The sequence below is a fragment of the Neophocaena asiaeorientalis genome, unplaced genomic scaffold (assembly GCF_003031525.2).
Source record: "Neophocaena asiaeorientalis asiaeorientalis breed wild unplaced genomic scaffold, Neophocaena_asiaeorientalis_V1.1 scaffold54, whole genome shotgun sequence".
Taxonomy (NCBI): Eukaryota; Metazoa; Chordata; class Mammalia; order Artiodactyla; family Phocoenidae; genus Neophocaena; species Neophocaena asiaeorientalis.
Window position 1 is genome coordinate 2,570,117 of NW_020174938.1, and position 17,413 is coordinate 2,587,529.

Consider the following 17,413-nt stretch of genomic DNA (forward strand, 5'->3'; position numbering starts at 1 on the left):
GGCATTCTCTGGAGAGATTAAGTCTGCAAAAGAGAGTTTAGTTTGAGGCGGCATCCAGGCTGAGAAATGAAGGTGCAATTGTGAGGGGGCTTTGAAACCAGGAGGGGAGTCGCTTGCTAGCCAGAGATTTGGGCTGTGACCTTCCACAGATTGCTGGGGAGGCTCTGGAAAAACAATGTCACGTGAGACTGGTACCTTGGGAGTAAGGGGAGCCATGGGGTCGGGCCCTCCTCTCCGGACCAGGGATAGAGCAAGCTTGTTAGACACGTCCATTTCTTACACAGGAGGCAGCCGGCTCTCAAGGTCGGTTATACCCTCAACCATTTGTTTCCTGGTGCAGAACCACTGCAGCCTTGGAAAGCCCTCAGCCACTGAGGGATGGCTGACCAGCACAATCTCCTCCCAGTGTGTGCCCTCTCTCTAGCCCTCGCAATCTCTCGTCTCGTTAAACAATCCTGTCTCTGTCTCTGCTCTTATGCGCCCCCCCCGGGAAACACACTGCTTACCATGAACCATGACTCCAGGAGGCTGTTGCTGTCACAGCTGTATTACCTACACCCTCACCCGAACGCCCCATCGGACTTGATCCTGACCTCGCGGCTGAAGCACCACCTCATTCTGTCTGTTGAGGGCGTCTGTCCCTTGTGAGTATCCTCAGAGAAAGAAATCCTTTAATGGCTGAGGAACCTGGGGGAGAGGAAGGTTCCGGCAGGTAGAGGCAGACAGACATTGGTCTGTCGCTCTCATTCTTCGCTTCATTCAGCCAGTGACATTCTCCTGAGCCGCTGGGTGCCCCGCCCTGTGCCCAGATCGGCCGGGATGGACGCAGGGAACGAGGGAAGAGGGCCATGTTCTCGGGAAGCACAGTCTATCTACTTGGGGAGGCAGGAGTTACACAGGCAAACCTGTGAGCAGTCCATGCAGAGCAAGCCCTGCGGGTTGGTGGCAGAGAACATAGCACAAGCTGTGTCCCTGAAGTTGAATACACCTGCCATGGGCTGGGCTTGGGAGACTGGGGAGGGCTTCTTGGAGGAGGAAGGGAAGGAGGACAAGTAATCGGGGTAACTTACATCCTTTTGGACGAGCTCCGCGTAGGCTGTGCAGGCAGCGGAGACCAGCTCAGCAACATCAAGGTCTATGAGGTTGTTGCACGCCTGTGTGCCGGGAGAAGGTGGGGCGGAATCAGGTCTCCCCGGGCACAGGCAGCGACCTGACGCTTCAAGGGGACAAGACCGCTGCTCACGGCAGTCACTGGGGCCAGCTGATCTCCCCCACCACCAGCTTGGCACACTGCCTGAAATTGTACCAATGGAATTTTCTCTATTGGGAAGATGGTAAATGCAGTTTTCATTCTGGGCTCTAGGGAGTCCTGGGGTTCCACCGAGCGTTTCATGGGCTTCTAGGAGGACTCATTTTATGATTGGGGTGCTCTCCAAGATGTTTTTGACAAAGCCTTCAGCTGCTTTTTAGAATTGTTGGAAAATTCCAGGTCTTTTGTCACAGGAGGACCCTAGGGCCAAAGAGTTAACTGTCAGTCTGTCAAGCCTAAAGCTTAAGAACTGTTCAGGGCCTCAGTTTCCCCATTTGCTGAACACGGGTGATGACGATGATGAGCGTTATGGCCCCTCTGTGTCAGGCTTGTCATGAGGCTTAAACAAGCTGGTCTCTAAAAGCACACAGCACAGTGTTCGGGGTATGTCAGTCTCGTCACTATTCCTGCCCAGGGGCAAAGGGGCCACTGGAGTCCAGGGCCCCCGACCCAGGGGACTTCACCAGGGATGGTGTGGGTGTCGGGGGCCTCCAGGAGCCGGTGGGGCCGGGCCGGGCCCGAGGGTGCTCTCACCAGGAGGATGTCGTCGCCTGTCATGCTCTCCTGCAGCACCTGCTTGCGTACCATCTGCAGCATGCTGTAGGCCACCAGCACCTGGAAGTTCCTGCAGGGCTTCCCCGTCAGCAGGACCTGCAGAGGTGGGCGAGCCTCAGCCTGGCCTGTGGCCTGACACTGCAGACGCCTATGGGATGGTGCGGTACCCACCAACCACGTGGCCCCGTCCATCACGTCTGGGCCTTGCTGCCGACGTGCTCATTCATTCGGTCATTCGTTCATTCAACCTCTGGGGTTCTAGGCATGGTGCTTGTTGTTGGGGGACTCAGAGAAAAAGCCTTCAGGGAATTCACTAGAGAGAGGGAGGGAGGAGGGAGAGAGAATGAGAGAGGGAAGAAGGGAAGGAGGGAGGGAGCAAGACAGAAGGCGGGAGAGGGAGAGAGAGAGAGGGAGAATGCCAAGAATGACTGGGTAACTCTCTGTAGCTTTTTTTTTTTTTTTTTGCGGTACGTGGGCCTCTCACTGTTGTGGCCTCTCCAGTTGCGGAGCACAGGCTCCGGGCGTGCAGGCTCAGCGGCCATGGCTCACGGGCCCAGCCGCTCTGTGGCATGTGGGATCTTCCCGGACCGGGACACGAACCCATGTCCCCTGCATCGGCAGGCGGACTCTCAACCACTGCGCCACCAGGGAAGCCCTCTCTGTAGCATTTGAATGGAGCTTTGGCAAAGCAACAGTCGATGGAAAGTCAACAATCCAGGGGTGTCACCAAAGGCCTGGCAGTGGTCATGGACTTGAGCATGGAGACCAGCAGGCCAGGAGGGAGGGGTGAGGTGGGGGGAGTTGATTTCTGAGGCACTGAATGTCAGGCTGAGCGGTGGGCCGGATCCTGTAGGCAGTGGCAGCCACTGGGCAGGGCAGTGATGGGCGGTGGGCCTGTTCCCGGGGAGGTTCATCTGCTGATGCCCCGGAGACTAGGGTCAAATAACTGCAGGTGCGACCTGTCCTTGGGGGCCCCTCCTTCTCCAGAAGTCAGGGCTCAGAAGAAGTGTGTGCTCAGGTGGAGGGGAAGGCCGAGGAAGAGGTGGCTGGGAAAGTGAGAGCAGAGTGAGGCCCCTTGCACAGGCAGGGTGGCAGGGAAGCTGAACGCAGGCCAGGCTTCCACTGCACAAGCCACGAGGCCCCTCCTGCCTGCGCTGCCCTGAGAAGGTACAGTGGTGGGATTAGATGGACAGATGGACCAACTGATGCTCTGTCATCTCCCAACAGGGCGGAAGCAGGCTCAGTGGCCCAATAAATCCCAGTGAACTCCATCCAAAGCCAGCAATCAAGGGAGGCAAGGAAAAGGGCTTCCCTGCCACCTGCCCTAGGGGTAGGGTCTATCCTCTGCCCCAGAGGAGCACCTCACCTCCCAGAGCCTCCAGACGTCGTCGAAGGACTTGAAGGCACGTTGAAAGTAGAGGCAGAACCAGGGGAAGAGGGACTGCACGGCCCCCGCACCCTTCCCTTCTGTGGGGAGAGAAGCAGGGTGCCAGCCAGGGGGCCATGGTCAGGGGAACAGGAGATAAAGCAAAGACAGACAGATGAGGCCAAACAACTGAGCACATAAACACACTGGGAAATACAAAAACCTGGGCTGTCACTTTTCCATCTGCCCTTGGAGACTGTTTGGGGTGGATTTTCAACTGTCCAGATTTCAACCCCATCCAGATGAACCCTCTCGCTGGGGCCCAAAGAAAAGACCAAATGACCTTGCTCCCTCTCACATGATTGGGCGCTACTGCCTTGGACTGGGTCCCGGCCCCCTCCCACGCCTGCCCTGGTGGGAGGACATGTAAGATGGCAGAGGGGTGCACTCACTTAGGTGCTCAGCAAACACGGGGTCCAGGACGTTGATCACGTTGTTGAGCATGCCGAGGTTCTTGCCCACCCCAATGCTGATGACACAGCTGTGCTCCTGGGAAAGACGGGTGGGAGGGAGGGAACCCCTTGAAAGCGTCAGAAGAGTCCGTCTTGCTTCATCAACTCCCCAATTCTGGAGGCCCTGTGCGTGTCTGGCTCTGGACCGGGCACGTGTCTCTGTATGAGTCTGAGTGTCAGTGTATGTGTGTTTGCAAACACACATCATGTCTGTGTCTGTGGTGTGTGTGTGTGTGTGTGTGTGTGTGTGGTGGGCATGTGGAGATGTCTCAGGGGTGGCTCACAATGCAGTGAGACCAGTTATTCCTCCAGACACATGCCATGGGTCTGGACCAATCAGGACAAGGAAAGAGCAGTTTGCACATTGTTGCAGGGATGGAGAGAGGGATGGGGGTGGGTTCTGGGTAGCCTCTCACAGCTCATGAAGAAAGGCTTTCCAGAAAGGGAGTAATGGGGGGCAGTACCTTCAAAAGCCCTCCACCTCACAGTGTGGGGGGCGCCCTGGGGGGCTGGATGCAGGTCATGTGAAGGTAACTGTGGGAGACAAGACTGAAGACAGAGCCTTGAATGTCTGGCTGCGGTTTCTGGATTTTATTCTGGAGGCTGTGGGGAGCCGTGGAGGATTTGCAGGAGCAGAGCCATGTTTTGGGAGGGTAATGCCAGGAGAAAGGTGGGTGGGCCTCACTGGGCCTTGCCAAACCTCTCAAGGTTTGACAAGAGCTGGACCCAGAGCATCATTACCCACCTTCTCAGTTCCAATGCTTGCCACCCCACAACCAGAACACACCCCACCGGGGTTGGCATTGTCTTTCCGTGGGAAAAGCTCCTCTGGGACTCAGAGGGCTGCTTCAGGACTGGAGGAAATGGCTGGGGCTGCCAGTGCCTTCCGAACCTCAAGGGGTGGTTTGAGGAATGGGGGTGGTCCCTAAGCCAGGCTCCGCTCTCACCGTTTTCTGCAGGAAGAACTGGAAAAGCCAGAAGGTCTCATGGTCATGTTCCACCATCAGCTGGAAAAGCATCACCATCTCATGGAAGCCCTGCTGGTACTCTGGGGTGGAGGGGAGCTAGTGAGGAGGGGCAGAGCCTGGGCTTGGACAGGCCCTATCCCGGGAAGGGGTTGAGAAGAGGGGGCTGAAGGGAGACCCAGCCCTCTGGCGCACCTGCCTGGGTGTTGCAGACGTAACTCAGGAGCAGGAGCTTCTCCAGCCTCTTCTTATCAATAAGGACATTGCCCAGGGGGTCTTTGTCATAGAGTTTCTGGATGTCGTAAGCTAGGAGGGGGGCAAGGGATGGTGAGGCACCAGATCACCTCCAGCAGAAGGTCCATGGGTGAGTTTATTCCCCTCACTCCAAGAGGCTAGGACCCAGGACATCCTGGGAAGGGGGCCATGAAAAAGGTACATCAGCGCACCAGGCTTTGCCTCTCACCACAACCTGAGCTGCCTGGGCTTTTTCCCACCTCCGAATCTTTGACCAGGCTGTACCCTTTGCCAGGGATGTCCCACCCCCACCACCACCTATAATTCAACCTAGTTCGAGGCCAAGGGGGGAAGAGATGTAGACAAACAGCAGAAACAACATACACCCAGGGATACACAGTGCCGGGAGTCTAGGGGCAGCCAGTAGAGCCAGGCGGACAGACTAACCGAGGTTTAGCTGGCAAAATTCCTGGCACGTGTCAAGGCAGCTCCCAGGAACCAGCGCACAGATGTGACTGAGGTGGTGCAGGGATGACCTCCAACCCTCCCCTCTGCCCAGCACAGCCCACCCTCCTTGGCTCACCGATGTTATTCCGAGTCTCTATGAAGTTCCGGTGCAGGTTTTCCAGAAGGGGCTGAATCTTCTCGTACATCTGGCATAAGGCCTCGTAGTTCTTCCTGTGAGAACAGAACTGAGGCTGAACGAGGCAGCCTTCCCTTCCAGGCCAGTCGGGGTAACCCTGAGCAGTGCCCTCACCCAGGCAGTGCCTGCTACCTGTGCTGCCTCCCCTCTCCCCGCCTCTGCCAACCCTAACCATCATCTGATGTCTGCCTGGAGTGCAGCAGGGTGACAGGTTTAACCTCTGGCTCTGCAGTCTGACCACTGCACCTGGATGCCTGGATCCACAACTTAAGTACTGGGTGTCTGCCACTAGGGACAAGACTTGGGGATATCACCAGCCCTCTCTAAGCCTCAGTTTCCTTGTCCGTAGAATGGGGCTAACGCTAGCACCTATGCCTCAGAATTAGAAGGACTGGATGAAGCAATGTTTTGTGCCCATCATTAGAACAAGCTTAGGTGGTGTCGTGGGTTGAATGGTGACCCCCAAAGATAAGTCCATGCCCTAACCCCTGGAACCTGTGAATATGACCTTATTTGGGAAAAGGGTCTTTGCAGGTGTATTTAACTGAAGGATCTTCAGTTAAATACTGTGTTAAAGTTAAATCTTTAACTGTGAATCTTCTCCACCTCAAGAAGGCTGCACAGGCCTAGGGATGGCTGGGCTGGGCTGAGCTGGGCGGTGGGGGGAGGACAGCTAGGAGGTGCTGGGATCCAGCTCAAGTCAGCAGAGTGAGGACTGGTAAACATGGCCGGGCTGGGGTGCGGGGTCGGGAGTGGGGATGGGGGAAGGTACCGATGCCCCCTGTACGTGGGCCCCGAGTCGGCAGAGCCGTGGGGATTTTGTCTCTTGGAAAGAGAAGTCCATTTGAAGGAAGAAGCTTGAACGTACCAGGCTGGGGTGGGCACCCCCTCCCACCTGCACCGCCAGCCACCGTCCCCTGACAGGATCTGAAACGTTCTACCTCCTTGTGCTGTCCACCATGAGCCGCTCATCCTGGGAACTCTGCCATGAGTAGTAGCCCGTAAGGAATTTCCAGGCTTCCGGCCTCACGAAGGGGTGCAGACCCTGGGGAGGGGTGGAGGTGAGAGGTCGTGGGCCTTCCAGATGCTTGCCAAAAGGGCCCCTCCCAATGCCATGCTTGTCCCCTTGCCTGCCCATGTCCCCCAGTTCCAGGGTGAGGCCAAGGGTAGCTGAGGACCATACCCTTTCCAGGATGTTAACACAAATGAAGTCTCGTGACTTGGCCAAGTGACCGTTCTCGTCAAAGAAGCCATCCCATTCCGTCTTGTCAATGGGTGGTTTTCTCTTCACCTGCCAAGGACAACCACCTCAGCCCTCTGTTAGGAACCTTTGACTTTCCTTTGAGTGTGATTTTTAAGTGATATACTCTGGATTTTGCAATGTGAATCAAAGTTCACAGCCTCTGACTCACTTCTGGAAATTTATCCTGAGGAAATTACTGAAAATATATAGAAGAATGCTGCATGCACGGTCATTTTCATTGCACACCGCTTACCAAAGTGAAAAATGCAAGCACTCGCTAACTGTTGTGCAATAAGGGAATAGTTAAGTCAACTATGGCTTATAGGCTTAATGGACTATTGTGAGGCATTTAAATTGATGCTTACAAGGAAAGAATAATAATCCGGGAAAATACAAACGTTAACGGACAAAAAGCAGAAAACAAAGCTGTGTATTCAGTATCTACTCTCTCTGGGTACTATACTCCATACATCTGTTACATATTATAAAAGCTTCACATTATATACTCTTAGAGTGAATTAACCACTATAAAAATCCTGTTAGGGGGCTTCCCTGGTGGCGCAGTGGTTGAGGGTCCGCCTGCCGATGCAGGGGACGCGGGTTCGTGCCCCGGTCCGGGAGGATCCCACATGCCGCAGAATGTGAAAAAACAAACAAACAAAAAACAAAAAAAATAAAACAGTGATTATCTTTGAGTGATAGGATTATAAGTAATTTTCCCCTTTTTCTTATATTTTCAAACTTTTCTATAATAATATATACTGCTTTGATAATGGAAAAATATAAAACAAGCACTAATTAAACACATCCATGAGCTCCATTTTAGCTTTCCTAAAAGGGTAGAACAATGCATCACAAGGAATGGTTTCTGGTTTACATCAGGGGTGTGTGTGTGTGTGTGTGTGTCAGGGGAAAGTGAGTGCAATGCATACAAAGTAATTTAAAATGCTCATAAAACAATAATTAGGAGTTGAATTCCTGTTGGAACAGGGGAAGATTCCTAGGAGTCTTGTATTGGAGAGAATATCTTGAAATGCCACATAGCAGACTTGAAAGTGTGCTGATGGACAGAGCTTGGCAGGTGACTAGACATATCTGATGTATATAACTCCCAACTTCCCATTAATATATACCTGAATGTGCACATGTGTGACTCAAATTTAAATTTGCATACGAGTCACCTGAGGATCTTCTTTAAACGCAGATTTTAACTCAGAAGGTTTGGAGTGGGGCCCAAGATGATACATTTCTAACAAGCTCCCAGGGGATTGCTGAGGCTGGTCCACTGACCACACGTGTAGAAAGGTGTTAGAAGTAAAACAGCACTGGAAATTAAAAATTCGAGCCCACAGGCCCAAATTGGGGATAATTTCCACTAACTCCATGTTCTATTGGGATGGACTGAGCAATACACTTTAATGACTCATACATGCTCCATCTTCTGAACCAAAATAGGACATATGGGCCCTAGAACGTACAAAAAATCTTGGCCTTCGCCTAACCTTGGGAAGCAGGGTCTGCCCTGGTGCCATGTCCCAACTGCATAGGCACTGTCACCTGAGCTGAGCAGAGCCAGGCTTCTGCCCCACTGACAGCCATCATGATCTCCCAACCTATACTCAGAGACTGCAACACTCGCAGGAAGTAGAAGGGAGCAGGCAGAGGCGGGGCTGTGTCCTGGGATCCTTAATTGTAAAAGGGAATGCATGAACTTTAGGAATACATTTCCTTATGAATTTTAGTCAATTGATCAATTTCTACAATAAAGACAGTTGTGATTTTTTTTTGGATTGCATTGAACCTATAGATCAATTTGGGAAAATTGATAACACTATTGAATCTTCTGACCCATGAACACAGTATATTTCTGCATTTATTTAGGTCTTCTTTAATTTCTTTCAGCAATGTTTTGTGGTTTTTGGCGTGTAGGTTATTCATGTATTTTGTCAGATTTATCCCTAAATGTCTCATTTTGGGGGATGCTACTGTAAAAGTGTTATTTTTAAACTTTCAACTTCCAACTCTTCATTGCTAGTATATACAGATACAGTGGATTTTTATGTATTGATCTTGTATTGTATCCTACGACCTTGCTAACCTCATTTATTAGTCCTAGTAGCTTTTTTGGTGTATCCATAGGATTTGTTACATAGGCCAATGATCAGCAATCTACAACGCATGGGCCAAATCAAGGCAGGCGGACTCCCAACCACTGCGCCACCAGGGAAGCCCGACAGTTGTGATTTTGATGGGGATTGCATTGAACCTATAGATCAATTTGGGAAAATTGATAACACTATTGAATCTTCTGACCCATGAACACAGTATATTTCTGCATTTATTTAGGTCTTCTTTAATTTCTTTCAGCAATGTTTTGTGGTTTTTGGCGTGTAGGTTATTCATGTATTTTGTCAGATTTATCCCTAAATGTCTCATTTTGGGGGATGCTACTGTAAAAGTGTTATTTTTAAACTTTCAACTTCCAACTCTTCATTGCTAGTATATACAGATACAGTGGATTTTTATGTATTGATCTTGTATTGTATCCTACGACCTTGCTAACCTCATTTATTAGTCCTAGTAGCTTTTTTGGTGTATCCATAGGATTTGTTACATAGGCCAATGATCAGCAATCTACAACGCATGGGCCAAATCAGGCCTCTAATCTGTTTTTTTAAATAAAGTTTTATTGGCACACAGCCATGCCCATTCACTCATTTGTTGTCTATGGCTGCTTTCATGCTACAATGGCAGAGTTAAGTAGTTACAACAGAGATGTATGGCACACAAAGACTAAAGTACTTACTATCGTGACCTTTACAGAAAAAGTTTGCTAACCCTGACATAGATGATCATGTTATCTGTGAATAAAGGCAGTTTCACTTCTTCCTTTCCAGGCTGGATGCCTTTTATTTCTTTTTCATGTTTTATGCACTGGCAAGAACTTCAAGGGCAATGTCGAATAAAAGTGGTGAGAGCAGACATCTTTGCTTTGTTCCTAATCTTAGAGGAAAAGCATTCAGGCTTTCATGATTCTGTATGATGTTAACCATAGGCTTTTTGTAGATGCCCTTTATCAGGTTGAGGAAGTTCCCTTCTCTTCCTGATTTGCTGAGAGTTTTTATCAGGGATGGATGTTCTGCATTTACTGAGATGATCATATGGTTTTTCTTTCTGTAGTTTGCTAAAATGGTAAATTATATTGAATTATTCTGAATGGTAAATCATTCCTTGGATAAACCGCGCTGGTGATGTATTATCCTTTTAATTTTTTAAATTTAAATTTTAATTTAATTTATTTTTTGCTGTGTTGGGTCTTTGTTGCTGAGCGTGGGCTTTCTCTAGTTGTGGCGAGCGGGGGCTACTCTTCGTTGTGGTACGTGGGCTTCTCATTGCGGTGGCTTCTCTTGTTGCGGAGCACGGGCTCTCGAGCACAGGCTCAGTAGTTGTGGCTCACGGGCTTAGTTGCTCTGTGGCATGTGGGATCTTCTGAACCAGGATTCGAACCTGTGTCCCCTGCATTGGAAGGCAGATTCTTATCCACTGTGCCACCAGGGAAGCCCCTGTATTATCCTTTTTAGACATCATTGGCTATTATTTACCACAGTTTTATTTAGGATTTTTGCATCATTGTTCATGAGAGATATTGGCCTATAATTTTGTTTTCTTGTAATGTCTTTGATTTTGGCATCAGGGTAATGTTGGCCTCATAGAATAAGTAGAGATGTATTCCGGCTTTTCAATTTCTTAGAATAGTTTGTATAGAGTTAGTATTATTTCTTTCTTCAGAATTTGGTATAACTCACCAGTGAAGCCATCTAGGCCTGGAGTATTCTTTGTGGAAAGATTATTAACTACAAATTCAATTTGTTATTAGATTGAAGGATAGTGTCAGAAGAAATTGTTTTATTTTTTACTTTTAAAATTAGAGATGTATAGGAATATGACATTATCCTTTTAATTCACTTTATTATTTTTTATTTTATTTTTTTGGCTGTGCTGCACTGCATGATGGATCTTAGGCATGCAGGATCTTAATTCCCCGACCAGGGATCGAACCATGCCCCCTGCAGTGGAAGCGCGGAGTCTTAACCGCTGGACCACGAGGAAAGTCCCTCAAATTTACTTTAAAAAATAAAAACAAACCATACAGGAAACAACAAGGAATCAATAAACGCATAAAGCATAAAAATGATAGAAATCCAAAGAAATCGATTATGGAAATAAATGCTTAAATTCTCTTATTAGTTGTAAACATTTAAAAAGCACTGATGATAGTCTAAGCACTTTATATTTACCAACCTTCTAATCTTCACAGCCACCTATGAGGTAGGAGAGGTTGTTACACTGTTTTATGTATTAGGGAACCAGAGCCCTAGAGGGTTAATTAGTATATTTGAAGTCGTACAGTAAATATCAGAGCTGAGATTTGAACCCTGAGCTGTTTGTTGCAAGAGTCAGGGAGTTTAACCCCAACGCCATGCCACCAGGGAGTGTAAAAGACAAGAAATTTCAGTTTGAATAAAAAATATACGCCCTACATACGCTGTTAACAAAAGGTATACCTTAAAATGAAATGCCATGGAAAGATTAAAAATAAATGATGAACAAAGTTATGAAAAAAGGGTTGAACACAATGAAAGTGGCAAAGTAATCAAAGTTCTATGCACAGAACACTATAATAAAAGATATGGCATCAACATAATAAGGCAGAGCTAATCGGAAACATCGCAAGAAGGCATCTGCTGAGTGCTCGGACAATTTGCATTACTAAACCTCTACCTGCAACAATTGGCCACCTGCCTACTTTGCCATGGCTGAATTTGTTTATAAAAAGCCACTGACTTCTCCTTCCAGCAAACTCCGCTTCTCTCTGCCCAGCCACTTCCCTGAATCTCCCCATACCCGAGCAATCTACGGGCCACCCACCAGAGCATTTAAGACATTTGCTAGCAAGCAAAGGACAAGCACAAAAAGCCTGACCACCTGCAGAGGGCTACAGTGGTGTGTGTGTGTAGGAATTTCCACAGGAAGTCCCCTTCCTCTCTTCACCAGTACATCCACACCTCCTGTCTATGCCTAAGATCCGTCATGCAGTGCAGCGCGGCCAAAAAAACTAAAAAAAAAATAATAAAGTGAATAGAATCTGTATCTGGGGTCCTTCAAAGTAAAGGAGGTGGTCATCTCAATGGCCACTCAAATCCGTCTTCATCCTCCTATATTCCTCCATTCCTTGCTCCGCCAACCTATTAACACCCTGCCCACAATCTGGGTACAATGACCTAGTCGTCCAGGAGGAGACCCTGGTAGTCCTTGAGGTGCTGGGTACTCTTCAGCTCTGCAGTAGCGCCTTTCCTAGTCCCCTGGGAAGGGTACTGCTAGGTAGGGCAGGTGTGGAAATCTCCTCCCACCTTTGTGGTGTGCCTATGCATGTTAAAGCTCTCCACGGGCAAACCTGGGGAAAGCTTGGCCATGCTTCCTCTGGAAAAGGGGTCCAGAAGTGGGAGCCTTAAATGGTTCAGCCTCTCTAACAGCTGCTAGCAGCCTTGGCTACAGGCATACATCTTTCTACTCTCCTTCCCCCTCTGCATCACTGGGTTTAAGAATTTTCTCCAGTATTTGTTAGTAAAATAAGAAAGCCACTGGAGGATAAGGAAAACTTTCTATGAGGGTTTTTGATGCCGTGTTCCTCTGAATACTCATAGCAACAGAGCCCTCAATAAAGCCTGAGTTCATCTGAGGGATAAGACATACTCCCAACAGTAACCATGTCAGTGATTCTTACCAAGGGGAGAGGGTGTGGCCCAAGGAGGGCAGGCATATTAATAGTAGAAAGCTTGGGGAGGATGTGTGCAACTTGAAAATTATCTGGGTGATTATTAGCAACCCAGGTGTGGAGGGTATATCATCAGTATAGCATAGTTATCTTAAAAATAGCTTAAAGCAACAGTGGTTCCCAAAGTCAGCTGCACGTCAGAATCACCCAGAGGGCTTGTTAAACCACAGATTGATGGGCCCCATCCCCAGAGTTTCTGGTTCAGAAGATCTGGGGCTCAAGAATCTGCATTTCTTACAAGTCCCCATTTGATGTTGATACTGCAGACTCAGGCACCACTCTTGGAGAATCACTGATTTAGAAGATGGACTCCGCAGTTTGGGTTTAAATCCCAGCTCTGCCACTTACTAGCTGTGGGTCTGTAGGCAGGTTGCTTAGTCCCTCGGCCTCAATTTTCTCAAAGTGAAGCTAATAGCTTCACCCACCTCATAGAGTTATTATGAGACTGACTATAAATAGGGCATTTAGAACAGTCATTGTACCTAATAAATGCTATATGACAGTTTGTTATTTTATTTTTATCCTTCTCTAACTTCAGATAAATGAAGAGAGGTATAAAGAAAATTCGACTCAAGGCCTCGTGGTAATCTGCAATAGAGCAATAACATTTAAAACTCCGGGAGAGAGAGGCCTGTTTTTCATTGCTGCTTTTTTATGTGTCACTCTCTAAATCACTATGATTAATGAGACTTGAGATTGGTTAAGGTCATTATAATTAGTTACTATGATTTTGAAAAATATACTGTGTAGAAAATTTTATGACTGAGGCTGAATTCAAATGAATAGCGTATCATTAACCGGACATGGAACCGCCTACTAACAAAAGCATTACTGCCACCTGGTGGCAGCATACCAAAATTGTTGGCAAAAGCACCATGGAAAATTCATCGGCATCTTTGAGACAACTTGCAGACCTAGACTCATTAAAGTTAGAATGTCACATACGGGGAAAAAGTAACACTGGCTTAGATAGAAGGGTAAAAACGAACCTGTGTTTTTCAGTCCTGTTGTCTGTAATGATGGTGAGACCAAGGTTTAACCTACCCTGCTCCACTTTCGAGGCCAGCTCAGGGTTCTGGTCCTTCCTACCCAACAGGGGAAAATGGCCCTAATGCAAACCAGAGGTTGGGGAGGGAGGGCCTCAGAGCTGAGGAAGAACACCCACCAGGATGAAGGAGGCCGACTGCCTGGCAGAGAGGCTGTTTTCAGGAGAGAGGGTGGTCATGGCCCCTGCTAGCTGTCTTCAAAGTAGCCTCTGACCAGAGCTCACTTGAAGCCCTAAGTGATGTTTTAATTAAGCAGGGGAAGGTGATCTTCCTATGTGTTGCATCCCCAGGAGGAACTGGGCCTATTCCGACCTCCCATACTTGAACAGAGCCAGCCACTGTGTGTCACAAAGCTCCTGGAATCCTCATCACAATGACCTTGGAACATGGGAGCACTCAGCTTTAGAGGTTAAGACACAACCCAAGAACCAAGGGGACTAAACCTCCCAGTCACCCAGGAAAACTATAGTCCTTACAGGATGTGCAGTGGGGGTTGGGATCAGAGGACATCAGGGTGCTGGGCTGGTCAGGGAGGGCTTCCTGGAAGATGTGAACCAGGAAACCTTTCTCTATCTCGGTATCTCCCTCCTCTGGGCTCCCTTCACTTGTTAACCCGCCAGACTAGTACCGAAACCTGGAGAACACCTAGAATGGGAACTTCAGATTTCTTGGGTGCCACTTTCAGAGACTCAGAATCAGAATGTCTGGGCTGGGGACCTGGGGAACTGTATTTTGCAAAACTCCCTGGGTGACTCGGATTAGGTATTTGGATGGTAGCTTCAAGGGGTAGAGATCAGTTTCATTTACCTTTATATCTAGAATGCAAAATACAGTGCCCAAGTGACTGAATGAATAAGTTAATTGAAGAGTAAATGAAGCTCTTAAATCTCATCTTACTTTCCTCTCTCTATATATTAGAGAGATTTCTATACATGCCCCATCTCCCCCCCTACCCTGAGTTCCTTTAGGCCCGGGTCAATGTCTGATTCTTGTGCTTTCCTCTCCCAGTGCCAACCCCACATCCTGGCACTTGGTAGGTGCTCAGTATTTGTTGAATGAATCAGGAACTGGCTCCTCTTGGCTTCAGCATCACCAGTTCTCCACCTTAAGCGTCGCTTGCATTTCTACTCAGGTCTCGGCCATTAAAGCCATCTGGCTCTAAAGCATCCTTAGTCATTAGGAGAGGATAGTAATTAGACCAACCGAACTGGAATCAGGAGCTTGGAGCTGGAATTTGGACTCTGACCTCAAATCTGGATGTTCCCCCATTCTGAGCCATGGATTCCCCCAGCCATGAAATCAGAATACAGTCAACCTCTGGCGTGCACATCCTTATTAACATACCGAATCAGCGTCCATATGGAAGTCTTCAGTGGACACAATTCACTGTCTCATTTACTGTTACTGTTCTGCTAGCTTGCGGCACTGCAGGAGGCCTTTTAAATCGAAACGCTTTATTCTCTGCCTCTCTCCACTACTCCATCCCAACCTAGGAAAGCGTGACAGCCTCTTCCCCTTGATCTGCTGCCCCTAGGTCTGCATGGACAGGAGGTGGGGCGGCTTTGAGTAGGGGAGGAGTGGAATAAGGACGGGGCAGCCTCTGACAGCAGGATGTCTTCCTTCTGAGTCTTCCAAAGCAAATGTCCGGAGCAGCAGGCATGGCGAGGGCATTACTCACCATTTGGGATTATCTATGCCTCTGTTCTTCCACATTAACAAATGTCGACAGCTGAGAATTCACTGTAATGTTGCCCTAAGAAGCTGAGGATCAGGTGGGGAGTTGGAAAATCTGAGTGCTAAATCCAAAGAGGCTTCTAAAATGAACATGATGGGCATAGGTCATCTACTGAACTTCCTTTCACCTCTGGCTCCCTATCTGCAAATTGTAGATAATAACCCTTCCCCAAATTAGCCGGTAGAGTTTAGTCATATTACAAAAGCCTCATAGCAACCACGTGGAGGCTTAATATTCAAACAGAATTGCAGGACCCTGTGCTGAAGCAAGAAGGGTTTTGATCCCTTTTTCTCCTTTTTCTGATTCTTCTAAGGGGTTTACCTGTGTCAATCTCATTTTCTTCAGGGCCGAATGGTCCTTACCATGTCCTTGTATTTGTATAATTGCCCAAATTCTTTAGTTTCTCCTGCATTACTTTTCTTTCATTCATTTCCCTCTCCCTGATGGGGACCCAGTTTTCTGTTTTAAATTTCTGTACATGGGGATTCTTCAGGGCACAAGAATCCCAGATTTTAACATATTCTTCGTGGTATTAGAGTGTGGGCAAAGGTTGGAGAGATTGAGAATTTGCATTAAAGTCCTGGGAGGGAGAAAACCTCCTAGCCCATCTTTTCTCTGAGGACTCCAGCTGTCCATGGGCTGCCTGCCGGAAAGAAGGAGGGCAGACTTGGAAGAGGGAGCTACTGTGGGAATCTCCTGGTTCCCCCACCAGCCTATTGATCTATGCTCTGCTCTACATTACATATTTATTTGCAAGTTGTAATGCTGATCTGTGGTACAGTTTTTCTGAGTTTCTTAACCAGAAGAAGTAGGCAAGGGAACCCCAATGATACTGAAACATGCTTCAGTCTCCTGTATAGAAATGTTGAGAGGTGAGAGGTGCCTGGGGAAGACTGTCTCATCTCAGACATACAGTGTTCATGCGTGAGAAGGCTTGTGGGCTTTGATGCCAGAAAAACCCAGGTTCAAATTCTGACCCTGCCACCCGCCCATCATGTGAACTTGGTCCCACCTGTTGGGAAAGGCCATTTTGTGCATGCCATCTTTCCACCCCTGCTTGGCCATGTATGAGTGGGCCTTGAGCCTGGAACACTTCCTTGTCAAGAAGTAAAGGGCTTCCCTGGTGGCGCAGTGGCTGGGAGTCTGCCTGCTGATGCAGGGGACGCGGGTTCGTGCCCTGGTCCGGGAAGATCCCACATGCCACTGAGCAGCTGGGCCCGTGAGCCATGGCCGCTGAGCCTGCGTGTCCGGAGCCTTATGCTCCACAATGGGAGAGGCCACAACAGTGAGAGGCCCGCGTACCGCAAAAAAAAAAACAAGAAGTAGGGAGCCCTCTCAGGCTGTGCTGGATTTATCACCTCGTGTGGAGATGTCTTTCCCTGCTCTAGATTCAGCATATGCTCCTTTGTTCTGTTTGGGTGTGTGCGTTGCACAGCACCTGGCCAATCCCAGCACAGTATCTCCGCCTGGCAGGGAGGGAGGGGGCTCTTTGTGAGGCCCTGGGGCACCAATGCCTACTACTGAAGCTGATTCTGCTGTCGCTTCTCCATGTGAGTAAAGCACTGTTCCCTCCAGTGCCTGTGTGAGTTGTGTCTTTCTTGGTGGCCCTGACACTTGCAGACCACGGAGCGGGTTGACATTCTGGGATGCTGGTGGCAGGCATTGCTGTGCTGTTTGGTCTCGTCTACGCAGTGGGACTCCTCCCCTAGAGGTAGTAACAGGTGTCGTTTGTTTAACACCGTCTCTTACTCTTTCTGAGTCTCAGCATCATATGTCCTGGGGCAGGGGGATGATAATACCTCATGGAACAGGAGGGTAAGTGAAGCAGCGTGTATAAAGAGCCCGGCATGGGCCGGGAGCCCAGGGCACAGGAGTGGTCATGAACCTTGGCATCACCATTAGTATTACCAATACCCAGGACGTGTCTGTAAAAATCCCTATGAACTAGACTTGAGTCAAGATGCCATTG

General features: G+C 48.7%; 1 protein-coding gene across 3 annotated transcripts; it reads right to left on the bottom strand.

Moving 5' to 3' along the window:
* Positions 1-529: 529 nt before the first annotated feature.
* On the bottom strand, positions 530-14,007 carry TBC1D21 (TBC1 domain family member 21). 3 transcript variants are annotated; one of them, XM_024761802.1, is made up of 11 exons: positions 13,829-13,888; positions 6,768-6,875; positions 6,526-6,629; positions 5,525-5,619; positions 4,903-5,013; positions 4,690-4,790; positions 3,683-3,779; positions 3,231-3,331; positions 1,844-1,960; positions 1,071-1,154; positions 655-687 (listed from the first exon to the last, which is right to left on the bottom strand). In XM_024761802.1, exons 1-11 carry the CDS (start codon positions 13,886-13,888, stop codon positions 655-657), a joined length of 1,011 nt encoding a protein of 336 aa, XP_024617570.1. The 3 variants fall into 3 exon arrangements, with proteins under 3 accessions (XP_024617572.1, XP_024617570.1, XP_024617571.1); XM_024761804.1 differs by lacking the exon at positions 4,903-5,013 and having other exon boundaries at positions 530-687; positions 13,829-14,007; XM_024761803.1 differs by lacking the exon at positions 6,768-6,875.
* Between the last annotated feature and the right edge of the window lie 3,406 nt (positions 14,008-17,413).

Coding starts and splice junctions, on each gene's coding strand:
- TBC1D21 (XM_024761802.1), bottom strand. CDS start 13,888: ATGACCACCCTCTCTCCTGAAAACAGCCTCTCTGCCAGGCAGTCGGCC. Junction 5,620..6,525: donor ATGGTGGACAGCACAAGGAG/GTAGAACGTTTC, acceptor CTGTTCTCACAG/GAAGAACTACGAGGCCTTAT. Junction 1,155..1,843: donor CAGGCGACGACATCCTCCTG/GTGAGAGCACCC, acceptor CCCGGCACACAG/GCGTGCAACAACCTCATAGA.